Source organism: Phyllopteryx taeniolatus, chromosome 10 (genome assembly GCF_024500385.1).
Source record: "Phyllopteryx taeniolatus isolate TA_2022b chromosome 10, UOR_Ptae_1.2, whole genome shotgun sequence".
Lineage (NCBI taxonomy): Eukaryota > Metazoa > Chordata > Actinopteri > Syngnathiformes > Syngnathidae > Phyllopteryx > Phyllopteryx taeniolatus.
This window is the reverse complement of record NC_084511.1, coordinates 11,933,177-11,945,243: the sequence shown is the minus strand read 5'-3', so window position 1 is coordinate 11,945,243 and position 12,067 is coordinate 11,933,177. Positions and strand designations below refer to the sequence as shown.

Sequence of the window (12,067 nt, the reverse complement as noted above, 5' to 3'; positions counted from 1 at the left end):
TAAATTATTGAATTAAAGCACTTTTTCATTTGTTTTTATCGAATTGAATTCAACTGTCAAAATATGTCTAGATGATTGTAATTTTGTCATTTGCAAATGCCTGCTTTCAAGAAAATATCCATTGTCTTCCAGGTACTGTTAATCTTTATAGACAGAGCATTCTAGCACACTATAGTGGGGTTCATACAGTATGTCTACAAAAATATCCAGATAAACCAATACAGGAGAGAGATAGTAGCTTTAATCCACGCCTTGTTAAATACACATCGCGCCATGAAATGTTTTCATAAAACAACCTAAGGCAAAAAAAAAAAAAAAAAAAGTGCACAAGCTAAACAGCAATGTTGTGCGTATTTACAGACAACTGCATCAAACATGACAGAAGAGCAAAAAGCTGAATTCAACGAGACAACTGCACGTGTAACGTAGATGTGCGTATACAATATTTGTTAACGATGATGCAGCAAGTTCTGAATTTTGGTTCTGATTTAAAAAATGAAAAACAATTAAGAACTGGGAACTGTTTGTAAACATGAGGTAGTATGTTCACTCTCAACTTAGGGTAGGGTGTTTCCGGTCCACACAAGCCTTTCAATTTGCAATTTTCAGCTTGCCAACGGAAGATAATGGCTTTTAAAAGGCTCTATAGTTCTTAGTGATTATATATGCAACTGAATATAAAATAAGTTCACTAGTTTGTTGTAAATCTAGGCACAAGTATTGGTGATTTGATTGAAGAACAGTGGTCCTATGTATCTGAGGATTTAGCTGACTTCCGTTGCTACATGCACTTAAAACAGTTACATAAAGTACACACTTTACATTTGTTCCACTATGACAGATTAAAACACACAGTTTTTTTTAAAGGTTTCCAAAGCTGATATACGTGTGAAAAATATCAATAACAGCATACATTTTATTGTATAAAGCAAACGAAAAAAACTTGCATAATTTTCAACAGTGAAAACAAAGATTGCACAGGCATACTTATGTATGCTAAAGGCACACACAAAAATGTTTTGTATTAAGTGCAGTGTTCCCAAAGTGCTGAGGTCAATTTGAGGGCGAGCCCCTTTCCAAAATGTGACCTGAGGCATCATTAAAGTTAAAATGAACACGTACATTATACATTCGAACATGAGCAACACTTACGGCAACGTGATTATACGTTATATCATATAGCTCATTTCAAAGTCACGATAGACACTTTTCACGACTGTCGTACACAAAGCAGCAGCACGATAAGGTGGTGCTTCAAGGTCATATTTAGAAAAATATGACGTTTGAGACTATGGCAGCATGGCACATAAGCAGAGAGAGCCAATCACAAGTGTCAGCTTTTTTAGGAGTTCTCAACTGTAATTGAATTACACCTTTTTCCCCCAGTAATGCAATAGATTACAATTAAATGACATCATTTCATTATATGTAATTAGTTACTCCTCAACGCTGCTAACAGTTGAGAGGTTCTGGGTTCAAATCTTGGTTCTGGTCTTCCTGTGTGGAATTTACATGTTCTCCCAGTGCTTGCATGGGGTTTCCAAAAACATGCACATTAGGTTAAGCGGGAACTAAATTGTCCATAGGTGTGAATGCTTGTTTGTTGAAAATGAACAGGATGGATGTTTCTGTCCCTTTCTCTTTTACATTTAATACAGAGCAGTCTCATTGGCAGTTATGATTGAGGCCTGTGACTCATGCCAATCAACAAATGGCCTTGTAAACACTGTATGACCATGGAAAACAATCTGACCAATTCTGTCTACAGTATGTACCTGCACTGCAGCTATGAGATGAAAGACTAGTTTTGAGCTCCTGGGTTGCCAGTAACTCGTAGCGCACAGGTGTCAAACTGGTGGCCTGGGGGCCAGATCCGGCCCTCCACGCCATTTTATGTGGCCCACGAAAGCAAATCAAAAGTGCTCATTGGGTTCTGGTGTAATATGTGCAAGCATTTTTTTGTTACCAATCCCACTTTGAAAATAAATGTAATAGTCTAAAAACATGTTTTTATAGGCTTCTGATTTCAAAACTGGTTATTCATCAATGTGTTGTGTATACTGTATGTAATTACAGTATATGAGGTAATCTTTCATTTATATGGGTTCACAGTTGTAGCGGCCCTCTGAGGGAAGTCATAACTACGATGTGGCCCGTGACAAAAATTAGTTTGACACCCCTGCTGTAGCGCAACCTGGGTTTGCCAGCCCGGCATGCCTTTGGTTCCTTTTTGTCCATCTAGGGGCTACCGTAACGCTTGCTAGTGTTCAGCAAAAGAATACAAATTTTGTACGCAACAAGTCATTACATTTGTTTGTGGCATCGTGCTTCACTCTGGCTATTTGCATACATATATAATCTAAACGTCAGCCAGAGAAGGAGAAAAAAAATTACAGCGGGCCCAGCTTCACAGACCATAAAGGACAAAAAAGCGAGGGATGGTGCTAGGCTGTAATACAATATTTTTCATTTGTGACCTCAACTACTTTAGAGGGACATAATAATCAGTTAATTAATTGTTAGAATCGATTGTGGGGCAAAGGTGTTTAATCATATTCTGAAGTTATTGAGATACTTGGCTTCAACCAGCAGAGGCGCTGTTGATTAAGTCTCAACTAGTTTACGCTCTACAGAAGAACAACATTATGAAATCAGACCTTAGTTGAGCTACATCCACTCTACCCAAGTACTGTATTCAGGGCAGTTCAGATCCCTGTAAAAATTAAAAAAATAGCAATAATTGATCATTTTAACCATTGTCGATTAATCGAATTGAGTCAAATGCCCCCACCTATTTTTCTTCTAAACTCTTGCACATTTGGCCACCCATGCTACGCCATTTTTTCCCCCACCACTCTATAAGTTTCCATTAAACACAAAATGTAGATGCCAACAAACGCATCACAAAACGAATGGATACTGATGATTGCCTATTGAAAGAAAGCCACATACTGTACAAGTTACACCTGACAATTGCAATGGAGTAGCTGATGTTTTTGTGGCATTGGCACCTCTAGTGTAACTGGCTACCAGTGGTTGCACGCCCCTTACAAGTTGAGCTTATCGGAGGTGTAAACACTGGCGAAAGTGGGTTCTGAGGAGAGTGGCGGGTCGGAGGGAAAGCGCAGCCCTTTGAGCTCAAACCTCGGGCCGGGGTCGGAGGGGGGGCAGTCAAATACCAGGGACGGAGGGGGAGCGACCTCGTGCCCAGTGGAAACAGCAGCCTGGGAAGATTGAAAAACAGAAATGTACTTGGTAAGTAGAACTAAAGGTCAGATCGTAGATTTGTTGTTTTATCAACGCTTTAATCACCAACCACATTCAAACTCACGTTAAATGGGAGTCAGCACTAAACTTCCACCTTTTAAAGTACCCCTGATTAACCCCAAATCAAGTTCAGATGTTCTAGTAGGCTTTTCCTGACATTATTTTTTGCTTTCTAGCAGAAGACTGAAGGTTTTGTGCTAAAACTGACTGTGATTTGGAACTGTCCTTAAATTTCCCCCTACTCTAACTAAGACCCCCAGTTCAAGAAAAACAGCCCCACGCATGATGTTTGGATCAAAAATACCTTTTGGAATTATAGCCAAAAAGTTCAACCTTGGATTCCAACCAAGTGGATGCGTGTGATTTTTTTAATTTTTTATTTTTTATTTTTTTTTATTTGTAAGGAAAGGCTTCCATCTTACCCCATGGCCCAGACACACGAAGAAGATGGGTGGTTGTTGTCGAATGTAGTTAACACCCACTACTTGCCAGACATTCCTGCAGATCCTTCAATGTTTGTGTTTGGCCTCTTGGCAGCCTCCCTGACCAGTTCTCATCTTTTCATGAATTGTGGTGGGATGTCCAGTTTTTCTAGATAATGTCACTCTTCTGCAATATTTCCTCCACTTGATGAGAACTATTTTCACCATCTTCCACTGTATATTTAATGGCTCTGTTGTATCCTTCTCCTGACTGATAACTTTGAACAATGAGATCCCTCTCGGGACTATGGCTTGTGCTGTAAGATGTGATGACAAAAATGTCAGGGAAAGCCTACAAGAACAACTAACCTTTTTTTTGGTGTTAATCAGAGGCACTTTTAATGGGGACAGGCATGTGCTGACTCCCATTTAACATGAGTTTGAATGTGATTGGTTAATTCTGAACACAGCCACATCCCTGGTTAAAACAGTTCATCTCAGTTGTTGTTTTTTTTTTGTTATTTTGAACCCTCTCCAAAATATTTAAATACTTCAAAAGTTTTGAAATGATTTATATAGTTATATATAGTTGTTTTTTACTGTATATCACAAAAACCTGGAATTTGAACAGGGGTGTGAAGACTTTATCTCCACTGCACACTAACAGACCGTGTCTGTGTGATACCATCATGACTTGAAATGAGTACTGCAGTGTTCCCTCGCTATATCGTGGTTCAACTATTGCGGATCCAGCACATTGCAGATTTTTCTTCATATTCATATCGTGCATACTTTGCCATAGTGCGGGATTTTGAGTGAATGCTGTCATTTTTTTGTAGTAAAACACAGTAAATGCTTCCTAGCCTACCATTAAAACTAGAAGAAAATAAAGCATTTGTTACAATATATTACAAGGAATACAATGTATATAGAGTATAGTAGCCCTGTGCATTACTGTTTACGTTGTTTAAGAGTTCAAAAGAGTACAGAAAATGTATATAAAACTATGGACGTTAATAGAAGTGATGGGAAGATTAATAAGAGCCTGGGGAGGTTTATACAGCTTTAAAATATGTATAAATAATCCCCCAAAAATGTGGTCGATACGTCACAGAGTTCACCTGTTGCGGAGGTGGTCCGGAACCTGATTAACGCAGAGACAAGTACTGCAATCAACAAATCTCTGTATCTGGTGTGGCTGTGTACCTCAAACTGCGTCGGGGTCGGATCCGGATGGATATCCACTCTGTTGTACGCCTGACGGTGAAACAGCATGTTAAGTCACTGCCGGAATAAAGATGATTTATATACACTTGCCAGCCACAACTATTCAATGAGATCCAGTAGTCAAGCCATTTTATAAAGAACTTAATGTAAATAAAATACTGTTAATAATAAAAAGGGACACACGTCAGTAAGCCGCGGTGTATTACTACACCACTGCATCCTAAAACCGCAATAATAAACATCCTTCTAACCATTTTCTACACCGCTAAGACTCGTTAGGGTCGCGAGTAAACTGGAGCCGGGCCCAGGTGATTTTGGGTAAGAGACTGCCTGGCGACCAGTCCAGGGCATACCCCGCCTTTAGTCCAAAGTCAGCTGGGGTAGGCTCCAGCTCACCTATACCACTGAACAGGATAAAAGGTAGAAAAAGACATTACAGGTGGCCCGAAGGAGGCGGAGGCGGGTGCAGGGGAAGGTTCCCGTGGGACGACAGGATTCACAGGCTGATACGAGTAAGTTACAGCAGGTGGCGCTGCAGAGCAACTTGGTCCTGTGGGTTGATTTGAGTCCTGCAATTTGAAGAAGGAATTTTTTATTTTATTTTTTTAGTTTGTGATTCTGAGAGTTCATTTCAGGTGGTACCTACATGGTAATGCACGAGCTGCACAGGTCCTGGCGCTGCTTCCCGAGTCCTTTGAGGAGGGTTTGTTTTGGAAGCAGTCTTTTTACAACAGCATCTTCTGATGCAGCAACAGCAGAGAGCCACCACAGCAACAATGGCGACAAAAACGATTACATAAACATACGCAGGGGCATGTACTGTAAAAACAGAGAGATGATGACTAAGTCATAAATGTGAAATACCATAATACATCAAAATATTTATTTACGCTAAATGTACGCTGTCTCACCCTCTTCGACCGCCACGTTGGTCATAAACACCAAGTGTCCATCTTTGTCTCGGAACTTATAAGTGCCAGAATCTTCTACCTTAACAGGAGTAATTTCTATGCCGTCACTCTCCAAGGAAATTCGCTGCTTAAAAAAGTTTTCATCCTTTCTGGATAGACGTCCAGAACGAATCACTTTTATGGAATCCGAATCGTCCCCGCTCGGTATGAAGGTCATGTCCCACGGAGTAAATTTCAGAGGGTATCGCATGAAGAGGAGTGATTCCTCCTTGGGTTGATACTCATTTGTGTGCTCTGTGTGGGATAAAGAGGGGATTGTTAAAGACAAGCCGTTGTTCAATATACGGATCACTTTCATATAATTTGATCAACAACGGTAAAGACATGGCCCACTGAATTTCCTTTTTGCTAAATGCCAGAATAACAATGACATTTTTAGACATTTTTTTTATTACTTTCTTCAAAGTGAGAAGTTTACATACATTTCATTAGTGTTTGCTACCACTGCCTATAAACTTTAGGACTTCGGTCAAACGTTTTGGATATCCTTCCACAAATTTTGGCTCATTCCTCCTGACAGAACTGGTCTAACTGAACCAGTTTTGTAGGCCACCTTGCTCGCACATGCCTTTTCAGGTCTGCTTATTCATTTTCAACCAGATTGAAATCAAGGCTTTGTGATGGCCACTTTGGAACCAGTTTGGATCATTGTCCATTTGGAAGATCGATTTGAGCCCAAGCATTAGCTTCCTGGCTGCTGTCTTGAGAAGTTCTTTCCTTTCGATGTAATCTATTTTGTGAAGTCCACCAATGGCTCCTGAAGCAAAATAACCCCAAAACATGATGCTGCCACCCCCATACTTCAAGGTTGGGAGGTGTTCTCAGGCTTGCAAGCTCGAACCAAAGCACGTTCATCTCTGGGACACAGAACCCGTCTTCTTGCTGAGCGCTACTCTTGCTGGACATTCTCATGTGTTTATAGTTGCATAGAATTGTTTGAACAGATGAACGTGGCACTTTCAGGCATCTGGAAATTGCACCCAAGGATGAACCAGACTTGCGCAAGTTCACAATTCTCAATGATATCTTGGCTGATTTATTTTGACTTTCCCATGATGTTACACGAAGAAGAAATGTGTTTCAGGTGTGCCTTCAAATACATTCGCTGGTGTTTCTCTAATTAACTGAAATGTTGTAAATAAAGTAAATCAGAAGCTTCCAAAGACATGACATCATCTGATTTTTTTCACCTGTTTATAGGCCTAGTACGCTTACTGTATGTGAACTTCTGATTTTGAAGAAAGTAATGAACAATGGTCTTTAAAAAAAAAAAAAAAAATCCTTCATTATTCTGGCATTTAGCAAATAGAAACAATTTTGGTAATCCTAGTAGACCTACAGCAGGTAAGGTTTCAGCTGATCAGTGACCGCGGGAGTATGAAGAGGCTTTTACTCTACAGTGACCCTAACGTATATTTTTGGAAAACTGAGAGGAAGTTAGAGTAAACTACTACGTCACCCGGACATGTGTATGCCAAGACCACAAGCTCGTTAACATTTTGCCATGACATACTGTATTTCCTACCAAAACTCACCTGTTACTGTGAGCTTTTTCCTCCACAACAAAGTGTAGTCTTTCTTCCGAAAATTGTAGTAGCCGTTGTCATCCTGTGTGAGCTCTGACATGTCCCAGGCATTTTCCTTCACGCGGCCCCTGGATGCGGCACTGGTCTGAGTGTCGCTGCGATTCCACAGGATTACTGCGTCCGAATTGTCAATTTTAAAGAATTCCAGGATTTCTGCAAGACTGGGAATATCGACACGATACCAACCATGGTAATACCTCTGCACCTCATCAGCACATTCTAGGAACAGACAGAAAAAAATGCTTAGTCTACTTTAAATTACTAAGTACAGTCGACCCCCGCCTATAGGGACCGAGCCCGAGGGCGAATAGCAAAAAGCTGCGAATAATTGACGGCCATTATAACTGCTATGAAAAAAATACATATTCATTTTTTTCTGGAAAGAAAACACATTAATTACCGGAAAATACCACCAATAAGCAGTTTCTGCGAAAAATGGGGGTAGGCTCCCAAAAAGAAAATAATAAAAACACTAAATATATATTTTTTTAAGCCGCGAATAGGTGTCCGCAGGTGCCGAACGACAATTATGCAGTGGGCCACTGTATAACAAAAACAGTTTTCACCTAGGTTTATTGTTTGTTTTAAATCTTAAAAAGTGGTGGTAAACTTCTTCTTTTTTTTGTGTGTGTATCTTGGCAAAACAGTGAACCGCCCTTAGTCGCTGTTTGGCATTTGCAAATTCTCATTTTTGCACGTTTTTTTGAAAGAACATATTCTGTGTTATTCGCTGAAAACCTCAGCTATCCGCTGTTTCTGTGCTCAGGCGAGAGGAATGAATAATTAGTTTGGCGCATTCTGGTGGAATCTTGGTGCTGTTGTTCGGTTTCATTTGTTTCTTGAATGCGCTTTGTGGTAAAAGTAAGTTTCTCTCTCTCTCCCGATGCAGTTATTAAGTCTACTTTACCATTACAATTTGTCTGCAGTCGCTAACATTTAGGTGTAAATGCCGAAAGGTGTGTTTCATGACTTGATATCGTTTGTGTAATGTGCTAGTGCGTATGTTTGATTATCCTGTGTGATGTGATGATATTTAGGCTAGTATGCTAATTAATACTATTGGCCTCATATGAAGGTGCTTTGTTTGTGTTGAACAATTCAACAACTCAGTACAGTCATTTATGGAATATGGGTTCATCACCAATGTCAGTGTATCAGTTTAAAATGATCTTACCTGAAACTTTCAGTGAGATGCGATTTAAAAACATGCTACCAAATGGAACTGAGAAATAGCCGTTATCTTTTTCTGTCACATGTTCCAAAGAAAGACTGGCAAAGGTAACCTTTAAACGTGGGTCAACTGCCTGCAAAAGAGGACAACACAACAGAGGTTTTGGATGACATTTGAGCTTTGCTTTTTTAGGATTCTGAGTGAGATCCTCATCAATATGAAATGCACACCTTGCCATTTTCAAACACGAGCCTCCTGCCTTCACCATTCTTTGGAGTGAAGTAAAGCTTCCCAGTGAATCCAGGTGGTGAATAGTCGAAGGGAAAGCGAAAGATTCCACCATAGCACAGTTCATACTGTGTACTAGAGGAACCTGGAATTGAACACAATTATATATACTATTAACGCTCCTATTTGTGTCCACCTTTTTTTACCATTTAAGCAGGCTTAATGTGAAACTTCCCACAGGGGAGGATTTTGGTCTGACTTTGTTGTTTCCAACTTCAGGGCTCTAAATACTACAGTATATATAAATCAGACACGCATTTTTTGTCTGGCTCTATCTTGGAGACTTTTGTCCAATTGAAACACGTGAAACACTATTTTCTTTAATTCCTTGTTATTTACTGGATTAAATGGTACAATTTGAGTAAAATGGGTTTTGTTAAAGACGCCAACACTTGAAACTCTTTGTAATTTTCTACCAGACTACCTCATTTATAAATGTTTGTAGAAGGGACTATTTTTTATGTAATATTCTTAGTTTCCGAAAGAGGCGCTTAATGGGTTTCTGCCTTCCAATGGAGCAAATGAATGCTGCAATTTGTTGCTGCAATAACAATTTGTTAGAATTTGCCTGAATTTCCATATTTTCAAAATTTTGTCAAGAACATTACTGCGGGACAGTTATTGCAGTATGTACTGTAATAGGATAAAAAAATAAGTATGCCTACTGTTTAACAGCACAACATAATAATTACTCTGTAATTGTTAATAAATTATGGCTTCAATATTTGTTATTTTAATGTTTTTACTGCGGATTTTATGGCAGACCCAGTTGCAGGCTGAATCAAAGTATATGAGATTTCGACGTGCTGCCGTCAAAAATATCCGTCTATGGATTCATTCGCCTTTACCGATTCTCAACCTTGGTTTAAAAAAAAAAAAAAAAAAAAAAAAAAGTCTATTAAATCAGATTAATTAGATCTCAAAAGTCAATTAAAACTCAACCCTCCATTTTGTAAACACAACGATAACATTGCTGATACATTGAATTGCATAGTTTATGCATGGACAATCATTTAGATGTATAGATGTTTTCTCTTGCATGCTATTTATATAATATATTTATACATCTGGGGCGTCCGTGGATCCATGGGTAGCGCGGGTCTTCCAGTGACCGAAGGGTCGCTGGTTCGAATCCTGGCTCTGACTGTCCGCATGTCAAAGTGTCCTAGGGCAAGACACTGAACCCTAATTTGCTCCCAGTGGGCCTGGCAGCGCCTTGCATGGCAGCAGCTGCCCATTGGTGTATGAATGTGTGGGTGAATGAGACTTTGTAAAGCGCTTTGGGCATTTTGCTGGTGTAGATAAAGCGCTATATAACTGCAGTCCATTTACCATATAGTTATATTTTCTATATCCACTATTGCTACTGAAATGATGGAAATGTTCCCATTGTGGGACTTAGAAAGATTATGTTATCGTATATTACAAATATTTATTATAACTAATAATATAATGCCATCAAGCAGATTTTTTTCCTCGCTTTTTTTTTTTTTTTTTTTTTTAAACAATATTGTATTTGTTTCATGCAAAATTAATTCATGAAATTTTTGTCACGGTGGCCAGACACAGCACTGTACTGGCCAGTAATGTTGGACGCTGGATGCCCCTTCCCGCATTATCCGGAACAATCGGTGTTACGGCCGTAACGAATCAGCGTTCAGTGATTTCCGTAACAAAATACGGACGTTCTGTAACATTTGACAACTCTGCATTTGGGTGGTAGAATCAAGATTTTTTTTGCCTGAGTATCTAAAGCCATTTAATTGATACCCTTGATATCCATCTTGAGGTCCATTTACTAGTATAGTAGCACATGGACCTTAAGATTGATCTTTCTAATTAGGACAAAGTGCATAGTAACATTTTTCCACTACAACTGCCTTCCACTGTATGACATTTTTGCACAATAGTAGGATGACTTTACCATACTAGTAGGAAAACTATATGTTACTAGTGGGTGTTTTGGTACTACTAGTAGGGTCCAGAAGGCTACTAGTGTGTAACAAATGCCTACTAGTATGGCCTTGTAGTGTTACTAGTGCAGCACACTAGTTTACTAGAAAGTTTTAATTGCGTACTAGTAGGCCAAAAGTGGCACTAATAGTTGTTTTACAAGTACGCTAATTTGTCCTACTAGTGCACAGGTGTCAAACTCAAGGCCCGGGGGCCAGATCCGGCCAGCCACATGATTTTATGTGGCCCGCAAAGACAAATCATGTGTGTCAACTTCCACGATTCTTAAAATCTGTACCAAGATTTCAAATCGTCATATTTGTCGTAAATAACATTGAGATATTGCAAGCATTTTTTGTGTTACAAAATATGAACCTATTACCCTTGATTTCTGATTCCAACACTAGTTTATCAATTTCGGGTGTAATAATATGATGTGGTGATTCCGAAGAGGACCAAAAAAATAAAAATAAATGATCAGGTGATTAAAGATTTTTATGCTTTCACAGTCACAACGGCCCTGTGAGAGAAACCTTAACTACAATGTGGAGCGCGACAAGAATGAGTTTGACACCCCTGTAACTAGTGAGACCAAAGCGCGTAGCAGTACATAGACCTTAAGATGTATGTAAAAGATATCGAATAAATGCTCCAACGGCTTTCCATAGAGAGTAGCGTCCGTGTTGGTTGTGTGGAGCTGAGCTTTTACTCACCACAGCGGAAAAAACATGGAAGCAGAAGGAATGCGAGCAACATGACCTGCACAGAAACAACACAAACAACTATGAAGCCGTCAACGCACAAGGAACAAAAAGCGCACGCTTCGACATACGGGATTTGAAAAGTAACTTGTCGTTACTCACTCGGGTATTAATGGGCGTTTACCCCCCTTGAAGAAGACGAGTTACGGCAACTTGCGGTAATCTAAAAAGGACACGCAAACTGGGCGAGGCTTTGATCTCACGTGGGCGTCAATACTGCGTAGGATGTGCGCATACTGCACATTGCCACTTAGAATCAGAATCAGAATCAGCTTCATTTACCAAGTATGTCCAAAAAACACATGGATTTTGCACACTCTTGTCTTAGTTCTGGCAGGGTGCAAGTCCTCAAGGGTGGGTACGGGGGTACCGACAATCCTTTCAGCAGTTTTGATTGTCCGTTGCAGTCGGAGTTTGTCCT

General features: G+C 39.7%; 1 protein-coding gene across 1 annotated transcript; it reads right to left on the bottom strand.

The window, feature by feature from the left end:
* Nucleotides 1-221: 221 nt before the first annotated feature.
* On the bottom strand, nt 222-11,854 carry LOC133484611 (uncharacterized). Its single transcript, XM_061787464.1, has 10 exons — nt 11,749-11,854; nt 11,599-11,644; nt 8,875-9,017; nt 8,648-8,777; nt 7,423-7,692; nt 5,828-6,121; nt 5,563-5,735; nt 5,354-5,485; nt 4,896-4,946; nt 222-3,224 (listed from the first exon to the last, which is right to left on the bottom strand). Exons 2-10 carry the CDS (start codon nt 11,639-11,641, stop codon nt 3,048-3,050), a joined length of 1,413 nt encoding a protein of 470 aa, XP_061643448.1. The 5' UTR covers nt 11,642-11,644; nt 11,749-11,854; the 3' UTR covers nt 222-3,047.
* Nucleotides 11,855-12,067: the final 213 nt, after the last annotated feature.